The 21148-nt window shown below is 42.9% G+C and overlaps 1 protein-coding gene across 1 annotated transcript in view; it reads right to left on the bottom strand.

The window, feature by feature from the left end:
• wdr36 (WD repeat domain 36) overlaps positions 1 to 19478 on the bottom strand; it is a 59712-nt gene extending 40234 nt beyond the window's left edge. The window contains exons 1-13 of the mRNA XM_084324304.1: positions 19208 to 19478; positions 17213 to 17240; positions 16505 to 16605; positions 16160 to 16277; positions 12944 to 13076; positions 12586 to 12640; positions 11154 to 11286; positions 9548 to 9723; positions 9140 to 9260; positions 8938 to 9003; positions 8306 to 8389; positions 5582 to 5736; positions 5321 to 5435 (exon numbers count right to left, since the gene is read on the bottom strand). Of these exons, the coding sequence (XP_084180430.1) occupies positions 5321 to 5435; positions 5582 to 5736; positions 8306 to 8389; positions 8938 to 9003; positions 9140 to 9260; positions 9548 to 9723; positions 11154 to 11286; positions 12586 to 12640; positions 12944 to 13076; positions 16160 to 16277; positions 16505 to 16605; positions 17213 to 17240; positions 19208 to 19363 (1441 nt within the window). The 5' untranslated portion in view covers positions 19364 to 19478. The remainder of the gene's footprint in view (positions 1 to 5320; positions 5436 to 5581; positions 5737 to 8305; positions 8390 to 8937; positions 9004 to 9139; positions 9261 to 9547; positions 9724 to 11153; positions 11287 to 12585; positions 12641 to 12943; positions 13077 to 16159; positions 16278 to 16504; positions 16606 to 17212; positions 17241 to 19207) is intronic.
• Between the last annotated feature and the right edge of the window lie 1670 nt (positions 19479 to 21148).

Raw genomic sequence — 21148 nt, 5'->3', positions numbered from 1 at the left:
CTGCATTATATTAAAAAAAAATTATCCACTTTTTCTCTTCTTTTTTTATTTTATTATTATTATTTCTCCCATCCCAATTTCGCTGTGCCAATTCTCCCCTCCCCTGTCTTGAACGTTGCTCGCATATGTCCCCCACTGGCCGGTTGTAGGGAGGATAGAAACCTTGCATCACGTGTCCCCTCCGATACACGAGGAGGCAGCCTGTCACATCTTTTCACCTGCCAGCGCGGACTCTCATTGGCGAGGTGTAACGTGTGGGAGGCTCACACTACCCCCGCCATTTCCTGTCTCTGCTGTGCAGGCGGCCCCCAGCCGACCTGTAGGAGTCGCTGTCCACAACGTCCAGAATACCACCCATCGACTTCCACCCGCTAACTCTGCCAATTGAGTTAGTATGATGGCCGGCCCAAGCCGGAGGCAATGCCGACAGCCGGATTCGAACCCGGTGTCTCTTGCGTTGGTGACGAGCGCAATGTCCGCTGCGCCACCCAGCCGCCTCCTGCATTATATTATTATTACACCCATCGACTCCTTTTTAACCCCGATGTCTTCCACCAAGGGCATGATATCGACTATATATAATCTCATTCTCTCTTTTTGTCCCACCCAATACACAATATTAAAAGTAAATGGGAGGAGGATTTAGAGGAGGAGATCTCGGATGACATTTGGGGTAACATTCTGCGTCTTGTTCATTCTTCTTCTATTTGTGCAAGATACTCACATGTTTTGGACATGCCCCCCCTTGCACAGGTATTGGACAAATATTTTTTAGACCATCTTGGGAAGTATTGAGACAAATCTTGAACCAAATGTATTGACAGCGCTTTTTGGATACTCTCCACCTATTTCAGGGTTAGAAATTAACAGGGGCTTGGGGCAATAATGCCCGTGAAAATGGACAAAATGCCCTCGAAAATCAGTTAAGGGGGGCACAAAATGCCCCCGACAGTTTACTAATTATATATATATATATTCTGTTGAAGTCCGACATATTTAAATATCTCCGGTCATAATGTCCTGTGAGAATGATTCCCTCGCGACCTGTGTTTTGCTGATGAGAATGGCGGTGCGGCAACTTGGTGCTGGATTAGCGAGAGGCGTGCAGCTGCGGAGCCGCAGAGCTCACAGTTGTGCCCGCACAGTGCAGTACTCCAATTCAGCCATTGGGGGGGTGGCGCTGCTGAGCGGTCCCCAGACCGGACCTGATAGCGCCGCTGGCTCTGCGGCTCTGCAGTTGCATACTATTCAGATGAGTTTATCGCTTCATTGGGAGTCGGAGGTTGTCGTTTCAGCGATCACGCAGCGTTGGACCCCGCGATAATGTTGCCGTCTCTCTCTGCCAAATTTCTCAGTTCTTCGCTTGATATAATTAATACAAATGTCCAATATAACGGAATTCGTTAGCTCATAAAAATGTGATTATAACAGACTGCTGTTAATGTCAGGCCGACTGCCCACAGACACCTATTTGATTTCAAGTCAGGAGCAGCACGGAGTAAAAATATAAAAATGTATACAAATTCAGTGCCCCCGAAATTAAAAAAGCCCCCGAAAATCAATTAAGGGGGGCAAAAAAAGACCTTGATTTTTTTTTTTAATTTTTATTATTTCTAACCCTGACCTATTTGATCACTTTCAAAGCACAAAGCACACGTTGTGGCATTTACCACTCTACTGGCCAAGCGGCTGATTCTGTTTAAATGGAAGTCCGCTGCTCCCCCCTCTCACCTTCACTGGATTAGAGACATACTATACTTTATCAAATTAGAAAAGATAAGATGTAGTCTGAGAGGTTCTTCATCAATGTTCAAGAAAAGGTGGGGTTCATTCCTTGTGCTTATGGATGATGTACAGTTCCATACTATTCCAGAATAGCAATTCTCATGCTGCTTGCTTGCTTTCATCTGTGTGAACGATAATACAGCGTGATCTATTTGATATGTGTATATATATATATATGTAACGGTACACAAAGACCACGGTACGGTACGTACCTCGGTTTTGAACTCATGGTTCGGTACGAGTTTTCGGTAGAGTGGGGGAAAGTTTGGCTTTCCATGTTCCACTCAGGGGTGATGCAGTAACCAATTGTACTTGTAGGGCTGTCAACGAATATTCTATATTGAAATTAATAATCGACTTGTAAAAAAAACAATAATAATTATTAGATTGTGAAAAAAACAGCCCCCGGTGGGCGGTTGTTAGTGGTTAACATACCGTTGTATTCGTTCGGTACACTACACAGCCGTTCGGTACGGTACGGTACACACTGAAACGGTTCGGTACAGATATGTGTACCTTTACACCCCTAATATGTATATATATATATATTTATTACATGGCGTTTTAACATTTGCCGAAATGCTTGATTGTGATTGGTCAATAGCCCCCGACAGCGGTGAATTATTTTTCGATAACCACCGGTGATTATTGTTTTTCGCAGCTGTTCGCAATCAAGCCCACTGACACACTGCATCAGTGCAGCCAATCAGACACACCTGCCGGCTGCACTGACAGCGGAGTGTGTGACGATGACTGCGGGAGCGATAGAACAGAACTGTGCCTGCATTTGATCTCATCTTGTCGATGTAAAATGAATTAGGTATATTGTTAGTAAGTTAGCCATGTAATAAGCGGGATAATGTATAGCTATACTCGATCATTGTCGCAAAATAATTGACCTTCACTGACATTTAAAACACCTCGGCGAGGCGCCTCTGTATTTTAAACTCCGTGTCGGTCAATTATTTTGCGACAATGACCTTGTAGCTATACATTTTCCCTTACATATATACTTTTGAGATAACTGTTGTGCGACCAAGTCAGTGTTTGTTTGTCTTCTTGTTTACTTTTTCTTTTTCTCTGTTTAATGTTGTTATCTGTTATATGTGGACAATGACGATGACAACACAATAATGCATATACTTTGACTTGTATGTCCTCAAAAAAGTATAATATTTTTTTAATAAACTACTTCATGTAATTGCTGCATCCCAACCATTTGCAAAAACATCCGCACTAGATTTCCAGGACGTTCAAAGTTGTAGATGGGTAGAATTTGGATGTAAACACACCTGTGGAGAGATCATTCAAGAGATCACTCAAATACTTCTACGTCAACAACACAGCTGTACACAGCTGCTATTGGACTGGTGGCCGACTCCCGGTGCACTTTGTGCGCTCTGGGGACCACTAGCACTTATATGCACATGTTTTGGGATTGCCCACTGTGGCTTGTTTTTGGAAATCCTTGACAGCTAAACTTTCAAACAGATGTAACTTGACAATCCCATTGACAGCAGCGACACTGCTCCTAAATGATATATCACTGCTACCGGCATCCATACAACAGGAAATAATCATTCTGGCGGGCGTTAGTGCAGCCAAGAAGCTGATAGCCAGATTTTTGTTCTGTGTTTATTTTAGTTATTGCTAATGTCATTGTTATTGTGGTATTGTGAGGTCTTGTTACTGTATTGTGTTTGTCTTGGTTTGTGTATATAAAAAAATTATAATAATTAAACCGGCTGTACTGAGACAGTCCACTGCAAGACACAGGAAGAGTTGAGGGACTTGCGGTAACGTTATGCTATCAATGCAATCGTTTTGAGGCAGCACGGATATAGTCAAGACAGCGGATTTGCGCAAAAGCCAAGATCTGACAGAAAGCACGGTTTGCAACATATGAGTATACTGTGAGTTTCCCCCGTCTTCGAAAAGTAGATTCATCATGGTTTTTGAAGCCTTAACGACTGCCCCATTGGACTGTGTTTAAGCTTCTCAGTACTAAAGCTATTAGTGAGGTTGTGCTATGCACCATTATACATGATGGGAAACAGCATTTTAACACTCGTTTTAACTCAAAACTATGATCGTGTTTGCTGCAGAGCATGTGAGCGGAGCGGTGGATTTTGAAGTGAGCGCGGAGTGGGCTTTAAAATGGGTCAGAGTGACTCCGGAGTGAGAGCTCTTCTCCGCTCCGAGCCGCTCAGTGCACACGATCACACAGTGGTTTAAACTGACGTAATATACATGTAGTACAATGCCAAAGCAATAGGTGGCGATGTAGTTCAAACATGAAGGCCATTTTCAACCAATCAGTCACTACACATCCTGAACAGAAATGAAATCCGCCATCTTTAAATCACCTCGGGACTCGGGTGAACTAGTATTTAGCAACATTTATTTTCAGCAAGAAACAAACAAAGTGCAATAAAAAAAAAAGGATACATTCACTGTGTTCTGCCTCATTTATTGATGAAAAACGAAACCAACATCAACACAATGTACCACCAAGAGCGGAGAGTTTAGTCTCACAAAAAGAGCGCTGACGTTGTTAGCTTACATGCTAACGTGAATGGGATCTGCCAGTATAAAAGCTTAGCATTGCGGCTAGGCTAGCAACATTAGCATAGTGAAGCTAGTAGAATGGTTGCAAACGTTATTTAACAGATTTCAGAATGGGTGCAATACAATAAGGCTCAATACAAACAATTGTTAAGGGGCCCAGGGGGTGCAGACTGTTGTAGTTTGGTCAAATCAAGCTAATTTACATCATGCTCCAAAAAAAAAAAAAATTCTGCTGAGCGGGCCAGAGCGCTTGATGCGCAAATGAAGATGATCGGTGAGCGAGCGTGGAGCGGCTTGGGGGGGGGGGGGGGGGGGGGGGGGACGACAACATGAGCTAATGAGAGCGGAACTAAGCCGTCCATAGCGAAGAGCGGATTTCTCGGCCGCTCCGCGCCGCTTACATGGTCTGGTTTGCTGAGCATGTTTTTCGTGCGGTGAAACACAGAACTGTGATCGTTAGAAAAACACGTTTCAGATTCGGTAAAATAGACATAGAATGTACCTTACCTTAGCCAGAAGGCGTTCCAAAAGAATAATTCCAAGTGATCGCATCGCCATTGCGATTACCAGTGTATATGTCTATACACGTTCCGATGGTCAAATACGCTTATGCAACAGAATTCCGAGGCAAGCACTGTGAATTTTTGTCCCAGCAGAAGGAGGGGCCACTAACCGAGGAGAAACTGAAAGTGAAGCTGACTATCAGCCCCAAGCCATTGCAGTTCAGACACGGACGATACTGCCACCTGGTGATAGTCTATGTGTGGGGACGTGCCTAAATGATGCAGATCGCTCTGGGCAAGTCTGTAGAGCGGGGATCAAAGTAGAAAGATCAAACGATCCAAAAACGACTTTTTACGTTTTTGGCAGGCTGCCAAAAACGTCTTTTTACGTTTATGGCACAGAAAGTGTTAACGGGGCATTGGTTGAAACATTTCAGTTAATTTGTCAGTTTGTCTTAGAGTACCTGTATCCTCTCCATACTGTCCTCTGTGGAGACCAGACTGCAGATTGTAAACATCGATGTGTCCCGAGGACAGCCCCACCACTGCAAAATTTCCACAGGAAGTGATGTCAATAGCCTAGGGGAGGGAGTTGGGGGTGACAAACAGAAAGAAACTCAAAAGATTATATGACGTCAACGCTGTCACACGTAAGATGCTCCATTTCATATCAATGTTTTTTTTTATCCCGTGCAATCATGCCATCCTAGCAGCCCTGTAGTTACCGTGGCGTGGACGTTGAGGGCTCTGTTCTTGTTGAAGCGCTCAGGCTCCAGTTTGTGGGTTCCCATGGTGCTCTTCTGATAGTTCCAGGTGGTTGTCATCAGGTAACCACGGTGACACGCCACAATGGTGTCCCAGTCGCTCTGACGGGCACTCTCTACGATCCACACATCCAAGTGGTTAGTTGATAGTACTTTTAATACACAACATTTCCAGAGAGACGTTAAAGGAACACACCAACATTATGGGAAATGTGCTTACAGTCTTCTCCAGAGCCAGACAAGAAGATAGATTTCCTCTCGGTGCGTTCAGTAGAAAGCTATCCGGCTACAAGCTAGCTTAGCACAAATTAATGGAAGTGGAGGGCGGCTACGTGGTGCAGTGGGCAAGGTGCTCACCACGAATACTGGAGACGCTGGGTTCGCCTGTTCGAGCCCAGCACTCTACATTGCTTTCAGTTTAGCTGGTCGTCCGTACTAATACCCATTGGCAGTATTAGGGGGTGGGAAACTGATGGGTGGGGATCGGGCGTTGTGGACAGCGACTCCTACAGGTCGGTTGGTGCGCCTGCGCAGTAGAATCAGGAAGCGATGGGGGCGGCGCCCCTCCAAAGCCCAGACCCCCGACGCTGAAAGATCGCGCCGCGTAGGTGAAAAGATGCGACTGCTGTTACCTCGAGTATCGGAGGGGACTTGTGCTATGTATGACTTAGTCCACATTGCAGCCGGCTTGTGGGAGGCAAGAAACAGCGTTCGAGACAGGGGAGGGTTGAATTGGATGATACGAAATTGGGATGAGAGAAAAATAGAAAATGGGAGAAAAAGTGGATCAAAAAATTATAATTAATGGAAGTGGATATGGACCTTTAATTAACAGATTGCAGAATGGGTACAATACCGTACAGCTCAATACACACAATTGTTAAGGGGATGCAGACCAGAGAAAGACTTTCGTCTCGTTTACATCAGGGTCCCCCATTTTCAATTCATCATAACATATATGACATACAGATAGCCAGTACTGCTACATCTTTTTTTTTATCCACTTTTTCTCCCATTTTTCCATATTTTCTCCCATCCCAATTTCGTATCATCCAATTCAACCCTCCCCTGTCACGAACGCTGTTTCTTGCCTCCCACAAGCCGGCTGCAATGTGGACTAAGTCATACATAGCACAAGTCCCCTCCGGTACTTGAGGTAACAGCAGTCGCATCTTTTCACCTGCGCAGCTCGATCTCTCAGTGTCGAGGAGTAACGCGTGGGAGGCTCACGCTGCCCCCGACACTTCCTGATTCTACTGCGCAGGCGCACCAACCGACTTGTAGGAGTCGCTTGTTCACAACGTTCGATCCCCACCCTTCAGTTTTCCCTCCCCGTAATACGGCCAATGTGTATTACTGCGGACGACCAGCCAAACTGAAAAACAATGTGGAGAGCTGGATTCGAACACGCGAATCCTAGCGTCTCCACACTGGTGGCGAGTGCCTTGCCCACTACACCACCTAGCCGCCTCCAGTACTGCTACATCTATACATTTTGACATACCAGTTTTACAAATACAGTACTGTTTGTGATACAAAAAGAGTAGGGGAAAAAAAAAGAAGAGTATATACATTTGACGAAGAAACTGTACATTGGAGGAGGTGGGGGGGGGGGGGGGGGGGGGTTTGGTAGGTGGAACTGTACATTGGAGCTGGTTGGGTGGGTGGGGTGGGGGATCGGTAGGCGGGGTGGGGGTAACTGTACATTGGATTATCGACGAACCTTACTTGGTCCAAGAAGAGGGTCTCGTGTATTACTGGGTTAGGACATTTACTGTACATTGGAGGGGTTGGGTTAGGACATTTACAGGGGCCATTTTCGAATTGCAGTCTCCCGTAGGTGCTCCTTGACCACCTCCACTTCCATTAATTTGTGTTAAGCTAGTTTGCAGTTGGATAGCTTTCTACTGAACAGAGAGAGGAGATTGATACCCATCTTCATGTCTGACTCTGGAGAAGATGGTAAATGCATTTCACATAAAGTTGGCATGTTCCTTTATGGACGGCCTTTCTAATCTGAAGATTCTAAATGCTTTAACCCGATCAGCCTGGTACCGGGCCGAGATTTATTTCACGTCACAAATAGATCAATACAGTCCGTATTAAGTGATGTTGTGTTTCTTTTTAAAATGTAGCCAAGAGTAAAGACCCTAACCCTATCAAAACGGCAGTCAAAGTGTATATTTTCAGCACTAAGTTCGTTTAGCAATGATATTTAAGTGTTATTAGCTAAATATGAGCTTGTAAAAATCTCTGCGCATTGCATCGGAAACCGGATGATTTAGACGCAAGGACATGGCGCCGTCATGAAATCGCTGTAGTCCTAAGAAAGAGGAGATCCAGGGCTTTCGATGGACCTGTAAATCATCTGCCCTTTGTTCTGCCCTACATTTCTCAATAATGTGCTGAATGAGCTCAGTAGCATTTTCACTTTTGGTCAATGTTAGCATGGTGTTATGGAAAGAATATATATATATTCTCCTTTTGGTTCATTACAATTTACTCAAGCATAGTAGCAGACACAATATTTCTGACACTGGGAATACATTCCCTGAGGTCCATAGATGTCCCTAGATACCCTGGAGAAGTGGAGCAATCTTCCATTTACTTTGGTATGTACTTTTAGGCGGATCTTCTGAAAATATGGCTAGGGCTTAACAGGTTAAGAACGTCATCAGACAATACCTGAGGCGAACGTGGTGATAGCAGGGAGTCTCAGCTGCTCGTAACTCAAGCCTTTCTTCTTGGACTTCTTCTTGTTGATGGAACCTAAGGAAGATGTACAGGTTAGGTGTATCTCAAACCCTGCCCTCTTTTCTCAATCCGCGCTGCCTCAACAAAAGCAACTGTTGCTTCCAAATTGTGTGGAGGACCAAGAAAAGAGGGCAGTAAATGCAGCACACCTTTCCCTTCATGGCAGTGCACTTCGCCCCATCCCCCAAACAGTAGTTGCAGCTCATGTTGAGAGGGAAGAGTGAGCCACAATGGGCTTCTCCTGTTAATGTCTTTGGTAACTTGAAGATGACAGAAAGGCAGCCTTTGGTAAAACAAATTCAATCATCGTCGATTTGAGTGTGTTTTGTGATTTCAATATGATGAAAAGAATTGAGCAGCCCTAGTTTGATATAAGTCCATTACCTTTAGGGACTCTACCTGTCACACCTCCACCAATACCATTGTGGACTATTATTAATTTGAGAGGTTGCGCGACAAAAGCCAAAATCCGTAACTACGTAGGTAAGAGAAAACTTAAAAGTTGATCTCCAGTGTCCAGCCAAAGACACTGCTGGTGCAACAGTAAGATTTTGCTGCCTTACCGTGTCCCAAGCTCTTGTTGAATCTCTCGTGAACAGTGGAAAAAGACTGCAGAGTCCCATCCTGACCTGTAAAAAAAGAAGAAAATCTAAAAAAATAAAATCTAAATAAAACATTTACTGTGTTTGAGTTTGTGAGTCTGATTGATGTGCTATCTGTTGTGTCTGTGGTGTATGTGTGTGTGTGTGTGTTTTAGTGCATTACCAGCGCTGAGTATGTTTTGTCCATCGTGTCCGTGGTGTATGATCTTTGTGGGCGGGGCACTGTGGCCCATCCTGCTCCTCAGCAGCCGGCCCCCTCCCCCGGGCGTGTCAAAGATCCACACCTGGACACATTAACATCCTTACATTATGACCTCACACAGCAGCATGACACACATGAAAATGTCCATCCATGAGCCAGGTGCATTCACAATTGAAATATATCAAGCCCCACCCTCTTTTCTTGATCCTGCAATCGAGAAACTTTGTTGTTAACTTTGTCCTAGGAGCGAAAACTGTGGCCGCTAGAGTGTGGAGACACGTTTGCGGACCTACAGTACGGTACCTACCAACCAACACACAAACAAACCTATAGAGCTGCTGGTCCCAGCTTAAAAAAAATAGCACTGACCCTGATGGAGTTGTCAGCTCCGTTAGTAAGCAGCAGGGGTTCTTGATGTAGGAAGGACAGTCCAGCGATGGCTGTGCTGTGAGCGTCTCTCATCTGACACACCAACTGCTTGGCCTCCAGGTCCCACAGACCGATGTGACCCAACGGACTTCCAGCTGCCATGATGGGCTGGCCGTCTGAAAACACAGAGACAGTTATACTTATAAAACAGATGACGGGCTCCCGAGTGGCGCACAGCATACAGCACTACGTTGCAACACGGACGACCCGGGTTCGACACCCGGTGATCTTTGCCGAATGTCTTCCCCAGTCTATCTCCCATTCCTCCTCTCTCTCTCTACCGGACTGCCCGGTAGCCAAGATCAATAAAAACCTACAAAAACATAACTTGTCCATTTATAAAACAGATGACAATACATTGTAGAGTAATTGTAGACACAGGCTGAGGTAACCAACTGGGTCTGTCTGGCTGTCCATCAGCAAATAGTAGGGAATTTCAAATCTTCTAATAGCCATTCAATTATAGAAAATCAAATATCGTTTTGTTAAATATTTTACCAGCACCTACACTATGTAGTGTATTGAAAGGGGACCCTATTAACTATAAAGTAGTTCCAGGAATAGCATCACGATGGTTTCAACCGGAAAAAATTTGCCGGAAGGTCTGGATTCTTACATATCTCGATGTGATTTATCAAGAAATATCTACAGCAAGAATTTTGGGTCTCAATGAATCCAAAATGACAATGTGGTTAGAAGTGGTGGAGAGAATAAAAGCTAGCATATAGTGGTAGTGTATGGTTAGGAACAAGTTATAATGGTTGGATTATCCAATGGGGGGTCCGGGAGGGGGGGGTACGAGCTAGAGCATACGTGTGTAGGTTTTTAGATAACAGGTATTAGGGGTATATCCTGTATAAGACAATTAACTAAATGGAGATTTCATTGGATGTGCACTGTCAACTAATGCTTGTATATCTTATCGTGTGTTGTCATGTTTGTTTATGTGTTTGTTTAAAAAATAATAAAAAAATAAAATACAAAAAGTAGTTCCAGGAAAAAGTACAAGTGTTCATCACAATGATGAATTATACTGACCAAAGCAAACTTGTTCCAACAGCTTTTGGACAAGGAGTTCTATGACTTCTGGATATGAGCTATAATATGGTGTTGGCTGGACAAACCATACTTTTATAGAAGAAATGCATCATAGGTTTTGGTATTTCAATAGGCTATGATGACAATAAGAAAAAAAACATTATTACACCGGCCTCATCCTTTAAGTTGTTTTAAATCCAAAACCCCTAAAGTTTTGTGAATAGTTCTCTTTCTCCCAACATGGCTGCCTGTAACCATTGGTAACCACCTTCTAAAGAAAATACCTGTAGGTAAAACATTGGAAAATTATGATATTACTTTTCCGCTGCAACTTGTTTACAAGATCCAGTAATAAGACACGATAATTATAAAAGATTGTTGATATATTTCATTTAACAACACATAGCAATTGTTCTTTTGCACATAGCAAGATGGAGGACAAATGGGCATTCTAAACATTCTGTGAAAGACCTAGACTAGACCTCTATTGAAGTACATGACTACTGACCGGTTCTGAATGAGAGGGAGGTGATGGGTCCCCAGTCCTGCTGGAACATCATCAGGGTTTCGTCAAACTTGATGTTGTGTAGAATAATCTGACCTGAGGCCAGCCCCACCCCAGCCACATCCACCGCCGGACTCTGGAACGACAAAAGACAAAATCAGAACCTGACCTCTGTTGAATAGTTGAATTTGCGAGCCATTCGTAGTGTTTGGAGAACTAGATGGGTCGTGTTTACCACACCGGGACAATTCAGATGGTGTCAGAGTTGGCAATCACAGAAACCATCTGTCATTCGTAGCAGGTGTTATTAACTCAATGGAGGCCAAACCCGAGATAAGGTGGGTTAACTCGCCATGCGTTGGGTGCCAGACTTGAGATTTCTCGGGTTTTGGTCGTTTATTCTTTTATTTTATATTTTTATTCATTATTCATCCAGGAACCTTGGTGTTACCATAGGGAATGAGTCTGAGGTCGCCAAAGTGCAATACCGGCCGCATCCAGCTAGACGGCGGTATCAAGCACCCTTTGTAACCTTGTATCTTGGCCTGTGGAACGGCCTAATGTCTCCGGTTTAACTTTTCCTTGTCGGGCGAGGGGAGCGGTTCTCCCGGGTTCCATTGAAGCACATCAAATATCCCTGATCCATATGTTGTGGTGGGTTATGCCGTGGACCAAATGGACATTGGATGTACCAGATGGCGATCAAACAATTGGAATATTATTTTTGGAATACTCCCGATCACAGGTAAGGACTATCTGACGCCAATTTTAGCTTGATCCTGCAATGTTATTATACCGATTCAGCTGATCAGCGTTTTTAGTGTTCAATACGAATGCCGTTACTGACGATCAAATAATCAGAAACGACCCCCCCCCCCCCCCCCTTTCATGCATTCATGATGGAACATAATACCTATGATATAGATTTGATTTCAGAATAATAGCGTGTACAGGCAAGAAACGGCAACGTCTATAGTAGAATTGACGTTTAGGCTATAACTCAGCATTTCAGGAATTACCCCAGACCATGCTATAACTATACTTATATTCACCACGGTATAACACGGGAACGTATGGATGGAAAAATGTATTCTTTTTCACATATTGAACGATAGATAGGTGATGTCAAATGGGCCATAGTATTGTATCCATAGCTATAATATAGAATATAGTTATAGCTCTACAAACAAGGTGACGCACTCCTATCTTTTAAAGCGTGGCCTTGCTACGACAGGCCCCGACTAATAGCAGCGCTGAATTAATTAATTATTATTATTATTGTTAAATGCTAAACTTACTTGCAAATGCTTTTATTTTTTAACTCTGAACTTGGAGAGCTAGCTAGCAAAACATGATGCCAACAAGAGTGGAGTTTAAAACATGTGTAGCATTAACGGGAAAATCAGCCCGTTATTCAGTTTCTTGAAAATGTTACCTGCTGCAGAACAGTGACTCCTGCTGGCCAACCGCGGAACGTGTACAGCAGCTTACTGAAATTCAAGAAAGACACAAGCCAATCAGAATGGGGAAACGGGTGTGGAAAGTTTACACAAAGTCCCTACTAATGGGTGTGGAAAAGCTTACATTGAAATTAGATTAATTTCATATTTCAACTTTCCTACAAATTCTGCTGATGGCGAGCCAAAAGCTGGTAGATTTTGATTGTGATTTGCCAGTTCTACCAGCCAGGCACTTAACCAATAAACAAATCAGTAACTTTACCATGTCTACGGTGCCAAAGGAATTGTGGGTGGCGGACAAAAGTAATAATTTTGAGTCCCTGTTTTCCATACTTTGACTTGACATTCCAGAGCTGCATGCCGCCTTGGGTGCTGCCGAACAGGATCTTGTTGATGTAGGTGCTTGGGTGCATAACCGCCGACACGCGGAACGACGCCAAGTTGAACTGTATCCGCAGGTACTCCTCTGAGGGGGCGGAGACGAGAAGATCAGTGAAGTAAAACATCAGTAACATCAGCTCCATAACCCGGTAGCAGCGAGAACGCAATTGTCCGCTGACAAAACAAACAACAATGCAAGCCTACAGGGCAAAAGCCATGGTAGCTCTCCTAGTTGATAAGATTTTTAGGATTTGGTAGTGAACTATGTACTTTTAAGGGTACAGACCAAATTACATCGGTACTGCAGAGTACTGGTGCACGCTAGATCAATTGGTATCTTTACATGTAATTTGCTAGACAAGAGGGAGCCTTTTACACAAATATATATATTACTGTCCCATCTCTTGGGTATTTGGAAAGACCAGACAAGGTCAGAGGAGTTTGATAATATTTACGGAGGATGGCAAGATAATGTTGATATTTAAAACATAATACATGATCATGCGATTTATTTTGTGTGGTGTGTTAACACTTTGGGTGCCGGAGGTTAAATTCATTATATACCATGGGTTGCCAGCTCTATTTGTCTATGGAGAAGTTCCCCTTCTTTGCAGGGCTATAACTTTTTAAATCCTATTGCTAGATTGCCATTATTAGGGCCCATTCAAAGTCCTATATGTATTGTTCAGGGTGAAGCAACGTTAAACTTTTTCATTCACATATTCATACTAAAATATGGTCTAATGTATAAGTATGTTTTCATCTCTTTCTGCATCTTTCTCCAGAACGTGATTTATAGCTCCAAATGCATTATATTGATGATGAAATACAGTTTGGTAGCGATCTGTGCCAGATAATACATTTCAACGGCACGTACTTCTGGAAGTTACTACACGTCATCTGATGTTGACCGGATGGCCGAGGGGGCGTTTATAATTCCGTGGGCAGCGTTATACCATTCATCTAATGTGGGTCAAATGTTCATCATAGCAGTTAGTATCGAACACATTGAAATATAACGCTGAATCTTACTGTATCTTCCTCGCGCGATGAGCGTGGAACAGACATTTTCCTATTATGGGATGTAGAAATGTCCGGTCCATTTCCATGTTGTATAATAGTATATACGTCCAAATCATGTTGTTTATCGAGTTATTGGCAACGGATCGCTATGTATTGTATCGAGCGCGAGTGCCGGGAGCTATAGAGAGTGCCCGGAAGTAATATGGGTGAACAGCACTTCACCCATATGGCTTCCTGTTTGGCGATTGCGCCGATCGGCCACCAGATGGCGCTCTTGAACCGCTAGAGAGTTCAGTGGGGCTTTTTGGTGGGTCTCAGGCCAGCGGATGGAAAATATGATTCCGATCACAGATTTTTGAAATATTGATATCAAAGACGAGTTACGGCGTCTTCGGCAACTTGAGCATGGCGGGGAAGGACGCCTAAACTCGTCTTCTGGCAGTTAAAGTGTTAACAATAAATAACAATTTTCTAAATAAATAATATTGAAATTGAGAAGTTTGGACTTATTTTTTACAACTGAAATTAGAAAGAAAAATTATTACAGATAGTTAAGAAAAAGGGTACCATTGGGTACCGATACTGAATTCCAGGAACTCGTACTGGAAACCGGTAGTGGTTCAAATGTTAACAGTACCAAACACTATTTATTTTGTGTAAGCCTGAATGGTGACGTAAACGCCTCTCTCCAGTTCGACTGTGTTGTGTGTGTGTGCGTATTGGCTTCACGATTCACTACAGGGGTTTAACGGCTTAAGCTGGGTTTTGATTATCACTTAATAAATGCAGAATCAATTTTGTGCGTCTGTATGTGTAGTTGTGTACTACTGTCGTGAGTTTGTGAGTCATATTGCTCTAATTTCAGCCTCCGTTATACGTTATTTGTTCCGTATGACTCGTTTCATATCTGTGTGTCTCGACTGTGCACGCTGATTTGTTTACTTTGGCAACACGGGTCGCTAAGGAATTTAGTTTCGAGGTTGAAGAAAGTGCACTTTTAGGTTGAAAGAACGACCCTAATGTCAACGTGTTTCAATATAAGCGTTATGTATGGTGATAACGAGTATATTGTTAACTTAGCTCCGCCCCCCCTCCGGCTGATGAAAATGAAAGTCATACCGTCATAATACTTATACCGGGGTATTATGTCAGCAAGGTATGACGGTATGAAAAAAATTATACCGCCCAAGCCTAGCAATTTATCCTTTGCACATGCAGGGGAGTAATTATTTGTTACAATAGTACTGAAAATTAACTCTGGTCGCATGATGGATTTTCAGACTGCACCCCAAAAGAGTCTGAGGTCCACAGCGTATTGAGAGTGCAACCACGTGAATTTCATTGTAACTGCAAAATAGATTTTTTTTAACCTTAGTTTTGTCTCAGCCATATGCGACCTTGCATGTATATGTAATAGTATAAGTACTCGATGACTAGCGTCCGTCCCTTCTCTTTTTTTTTTATCCACTTTTTCTATATTTTTCTCCCATCCCAATTTCGTATCATCCAATTCAACCCTCCCCTGTCACAAACTCTGTTTCTTGCCTCCCACAAGCCGGCTGCAATGTGGACTAAGTCATACATAGCACAAGTCCCCTCCGGTACTTGAGGTAACAGCAGTCGCATCTTTTCACCTGCGCAGCTCGATCTCTCAGTGGCGAGGAGTAACGCGTGGGAGGCTCACGCTGCCCCCGACACTTCCTGATTCTACTGCGCAGGCGCACCAACCGACCTGTAGGAGTCGCTGTCCACAACGCCCGATCCCCACCCATCAGTTTCCCACCCCCTAATACGGCCAATGTGTATTAGTATGAACGACCAGCTAAACTGAAAGCAATGTGGAGCGCTGGGCTCGAACAGGCAAGCCCAGCGTCTCCGTCATTCGCGGCGAGCGCCTTGCCCACTACTCCACGTAGCCGCCCACGTCCGTCCCTTCTCTTATAGACCCTTTCACTGTTTGTAAACAATAACAACGTTTTGGGAACACGTGTAAACAATGACAAAGTCTCTCCAGGGACAGTCTCTGGACCACCAGTCCATATTCCATATTCGTGGAAAGGAATCCCAGCCTTAGCACGACATAAGAGGAAAAATGGCCACAGTGTGAATATGATCAATTGGCCCGTCTGTCCCCCATCCCCATACCTTCTCCCTCCACGTCCCAGACGATGACGACGGCATCTCTGTCCACGGAGATCACATGCTCCCCAAACGGCAGCAGCAGGTGGACGTCCGCCCCATGGCCCGTGTAGGTGTGGACCACCTGTGTGAACAGAAACACACAGGTAAACAAGAGAAACACACGAATACGCATTAGGCACTGTGGGAACAACTGGTTGTAAATAACACACCAAATGATACATATAAATGAACATACAACTTTACATACAAGCTTTAATAATAACAATACATTAGATTTATATAGCGCAAATGAATAAATTATTATTCATGTAAAATGAAAAGGTTGATGTCTGCAAAAAGTGTTCTTACGTCTTTGTTTTTGGCAAAGGCGATGACCTTCCTACCACTGGCAGCAAACACCAACATCCTGTCGGCAGCCAGACATGATATATCCTCTGGCAGGCTGTTACCTAGGCAACGGCAAGAGTACCTGGGTTACAGTGCGTTTACAAGAATGGGACATTTCTAAGATAGAGGGTTGTGGCTAGATGGGATACAGCTATGACTGTAAGTAGCACAAAATGCTGCCATGACAAATAAATTAAAAGTTGTTAAACCTAACACAACCCTATACCCTTACTGAAGATATATATTGATGATAACTGTTAATATATTGAGTTGATGAGATCTGGCCTAATTACTGTCCGTAGCTGTATCTCTTTTAGTCAAGACCAAGCTAGAGGGACAACTGCGGAGAGGGTAGTGTCTTCACCGGAGCCTGAACTGGGGAGTTGAAGAATCACACAGAGCATGGCTTCTACCCCACAGTTCAGCCACTGTCCTCTCCTCAGGTCAGAAACCTCACAGATCTGAGTCAACTTTGAAATCTGGGTCTGGGTATACAAACTTCTAGATCTGAATCACTGATGAGCGTGTGCATGATAATGGGCCCTCCTCTTTTGGGATATGTGGGAGACTATGGGCATAATAAATTAGCTTTTTGGTTTGTTCCTTTAAATGCAGATACATGCAGTTGAGCTTACTGTATACACAAATGTATGTAAAGCTTGTACTTACTAACAGCAACGATTCCAAGTTTCTTGACCTGAAATGCAAGAAACAGCTGAGATTAGAGACTACTTTACAATAATGAAATGGATCACCACTGAGGCCACGATATACAGTATGGGCAAAATAATCCCAACAATAGAGACGTTTCACATAATGTCTATTGTCCTCCATGTTGGAAGAAACAGTGGTTGCTATAACAGTTCTCGTATTATATTATGAAAAATATAAACAAAACAGCCAACAATTTGATGTCTTATTACTGCATCTTGTAAACAAGTCTCGGATAGTAGTCCTTCATACCAGCGGCCATCAGGCTCCACAACAGTGGGCAGGGACTGCTGCCAGACATCCAACTACAACTACTAGGAAGCTAAAAAGGACAATAACACTACCTTTGTTATGCATACTGCACCTTATGTGAATACTGTGATACTGTGAATACTGTATATTTCATTTCAGTTATTCATGCTGCCTGAATTTCCCCAAGGGGATCAATAAAGGAATATCTTATCTTATCTTATCTTACAAGTGAACAAGTCATAATAGTGGAACAGTAGTATCAGGTCTTTTCACGCCCTCCCTGCTTGGGTCTGGAGTCTTTGATTGATTGATTGAAAAGTTTATTAACAGATTGCAGAATGGGTACAGTACAGTACAGCTCAATACATACAATTGTTAAGAGGATGCAGACCTGAGAAAGACTTTCGTCTTGTTTCCATCAGGGACGGGTCCCCCATTTTCAATTCATCATATGACACACACGACATACAGATAGACTGCTACATCTATACATTTATGATATACCAGATTTTCAAATACAGTACCGTTTGTGATACTAAAAAATCCAGAAAAAGAGTGTATATACATTTGACATAGAAACTGTGCATTGGAGGAGGTTGGGTAGGTGGGGTGGGGCTGTACATTGGAGGGGGGGGGGTTGGGTAGGGGGACACTGTACATTGAATACTGACATACATTTGACATAGAAACTGTACATTGGAGGAGGTTGGGTAGGTGGGGTGGGGTTGGGTGGGGCTGTACATTGGAGGTGGGGGGGGGGGGGGTTCGGGTACATTGGAATACTGACAAAGCCATGCTTGGTCTTTATTGTACAACTGGGTTAGGACATTTGTAGGGGCCAGTTTTGAATTGCAGTCTCCCGTAGGTGTTCTTTGAGTGTTTTTGAAGGTGGGTAGTGATTCACATTCCTTTACAGCTTTGGGTAGGGCGTTCCACATTGATGTGGCATAATTGCTAAACGTGTTTAGTCCCTTGTTTGAGCCGAATCTGGGTTTTACATGATTTGTGGAGCCCTCTCTGGTGTTGTGATCGTGGTATTCACTGACCTTTGGGAAGTATTTTGACATGTACATGGGTACCTTGGTCGTGTAGTGTATCTTGTAGACCAGGCCCATTGCAAGTTGCTGTACTCTGTTGTCTACTCTAAGCCATCCTAGGTTGGCAAAGTGTGCAGGGGTGAGGTGGGTTCTAGGAGTCAGGTCAAGCAGTAGTCTGACTAGTTTGTTTTGAGATGTTTGTAATTTGGTTTTTAGTGCCTTTGAGGTGCTTTGGTACCATGAGGTGCAAGCACAGTCGTAGTACCCTTGAATGGGTGCTCCTGCCAGAGTCGACTATATAATTAATAAATGTATTCAATTCAAGTGTAATAATAAATCGGCGTTGTTTTTCAGCGAAGTTTAACTTTGCCTCGGGTTATATTACTAATTATAGAAATATCCAGTATAACATTGATTGATTGATTAACTTTATTAACAGATTGCAGAATGGGTACAATACAGTACAGCTCAATACATACAATTGTTAAGGGGATGCAGACCAGAGAAAGACGTTCGTCTTGTTTACATCAGGGTCCCCCATTTTCAATTCATCATAACCATAACATTAAGCTACAATTTTAGCTTTCAGACAACTTGTCTACTTAGTAACCCCTTGTAGCCTATTACTATTAATGAACTAATCAGAAAATGAATTGTCACTCACATTGTATGTGTGGAAGCAGGCGCCTACTGCTGTCACAACGTAGAATTCTCTGTGCTTCTGGTGGAACCGCACCACGTGTGGAATGTGGTTGGAATAAAGTCCCAAAGCTCTGAAGCCAGAAAACAAAACGCTACCTTTTTTACTCCGTACAGACATCTTTACATAAACTTATGCTGTAAAATTCCTCTGACGAAAAACGATGATTTGTGGAATAGTTTAAATAGCTAGCCGTGTTAGCTGTCCAATGTTTATCATCGTTTGCCTGCACACGTTTTGTGCAACCCTGAAAAGGGTCCGACAACGCATTGGCTACAGTATTACATGGATCCCCGGTGCTTCTATACTGCGTTATTTCTAAACCTAGCCGCATTTCTGGCAAGACGCTCTCTGATTGGCCGACGCCTGTTTCTACACTGGTTAAGCTTAGGCACTCTTTCGAAGTAGTTTGTCTTAGACAGAGCGTGACGGCAAGTTCTTTCGACGGTTAAGCTTAGGCACCCTTTCGAAGTTGGTTAAGGTTAGAGTTTGTCTTAGAGCATGGCGATATAACGTATGCTTTTGTCAATATTCCAATGTACAGTTTTGCTTGTACAGTTGTACAGTGTCCCCATGGGCGGGCATTAGATAGAGGTAGATTGCATTTTCTTTCTTTTTTGGAAGTTCTACTACAGTGCTTGGAGGAGTATGAAAGGGCTGGAATTGCTTGACTAAGTGAAAGATCAAGCAAAACGATTGAGATTGAGATTACTTTCATGTTGATGGCAAGTGTGTGTATGAAAACAACACACACACACTTATAAATGTGAAGCTTTCTTGTATACTGTAAGTGAACAGGTCTTATACAAAGTGCCGTGCCTTTGATTATTATTATGATTATTAGCACCTGTTGTTTTACACTTTCATTTAAAATCAAATTAGTTTAAGCAATATCACACTAGCATGGCTGATATTTAGCACAACCTTGAGTGTGATATTGCTTTTACACAACAGTTATATTGGTAGTAATAAGCGACAACAGATTTTGATTTGTTTGTTTATTTAATCATTTATTTAGCTCCAACAACAAATAGTTCCACAACTGCAATCAAGTGACTTGATTGGAACTCAACTAAGTGTTGTATAATTGGATTTATCAGCTCAAACAACATTTCTTTGAGGCCACAAAGTCAACCAGTAATTAATTGTGAACAGACCAACTCCAAATAGAGTCACTTGGTGACATCACAGATTTGAGTCTTGATGCTCTGATTTCCAGTTTAGGCAGACAGTTGTCTATGTTTATAGATTATTGACTTAACCATCTGAGATTGTTGGAATAGCACAATGTATATTCTGTTTTAGGGTGGATTTTCTCCAATAGAGGTGGGCACACATTATGGAAATTCCATGTCGATGCCAGCTGTGTGATTTTTACTTGTTGATACAAATATTTTCCTTCTGTTTAACACTTCAATTCTAAATGTCAGTAAAACCCCCTTGAACGGTTGTACCCAAGTTCTGAAAATAATCTCTTTTTGTTTTTAACTCAGGGAAGTTGAATCGAACACACTGACATTGTTTCTCAGCAACACCCAGTTTCAAACTCATTCAGTTTGAGTAGTATTGGCGTTGCCAGACCCTTAAATTAGCCCCCCTGAAAAGATTTATAATAAATAAATAAAACATCTTAGCCCCATTAGCCAACTAGCGTGCTCTAACGTGCACATTTCCAAAGCTATAGCATGAAGCTAGTGGTATCATATTAAATCAAATCAAATCAAATCAAATACAATTTATTTATAGGGCCCGACAACACACGTTAATGTCCCCATGGGCCGTACAGGTCTTCTTTAAACAAGTCAAGAAGAAAACATAACAATAAGTCAAGAACAGAACAAGAACACATAAGGTCCAAACATTTTAGATGAATGCAAATAAAAGAAAGAATGCAAGCACTCCCAG

Source organism: Notolepis coatsorum (assembly GCF_963971535.1).
Source record: "Notolepis coatsorum genome assembly, chromosome: 11".
In the NCBI taxonomy this organism is placed as follows: Eukaryota; Metazoa; Chordata; class Actinopteri; order Aulopiformes; family Paralepididae; genus Notolepis; species Notolepis coatsorum.
The sequence above is the reverse complement of the archived record's forward strand: the minus strand, read 5'-3'. Positions and strand labels throughout refer to the sequence as shown.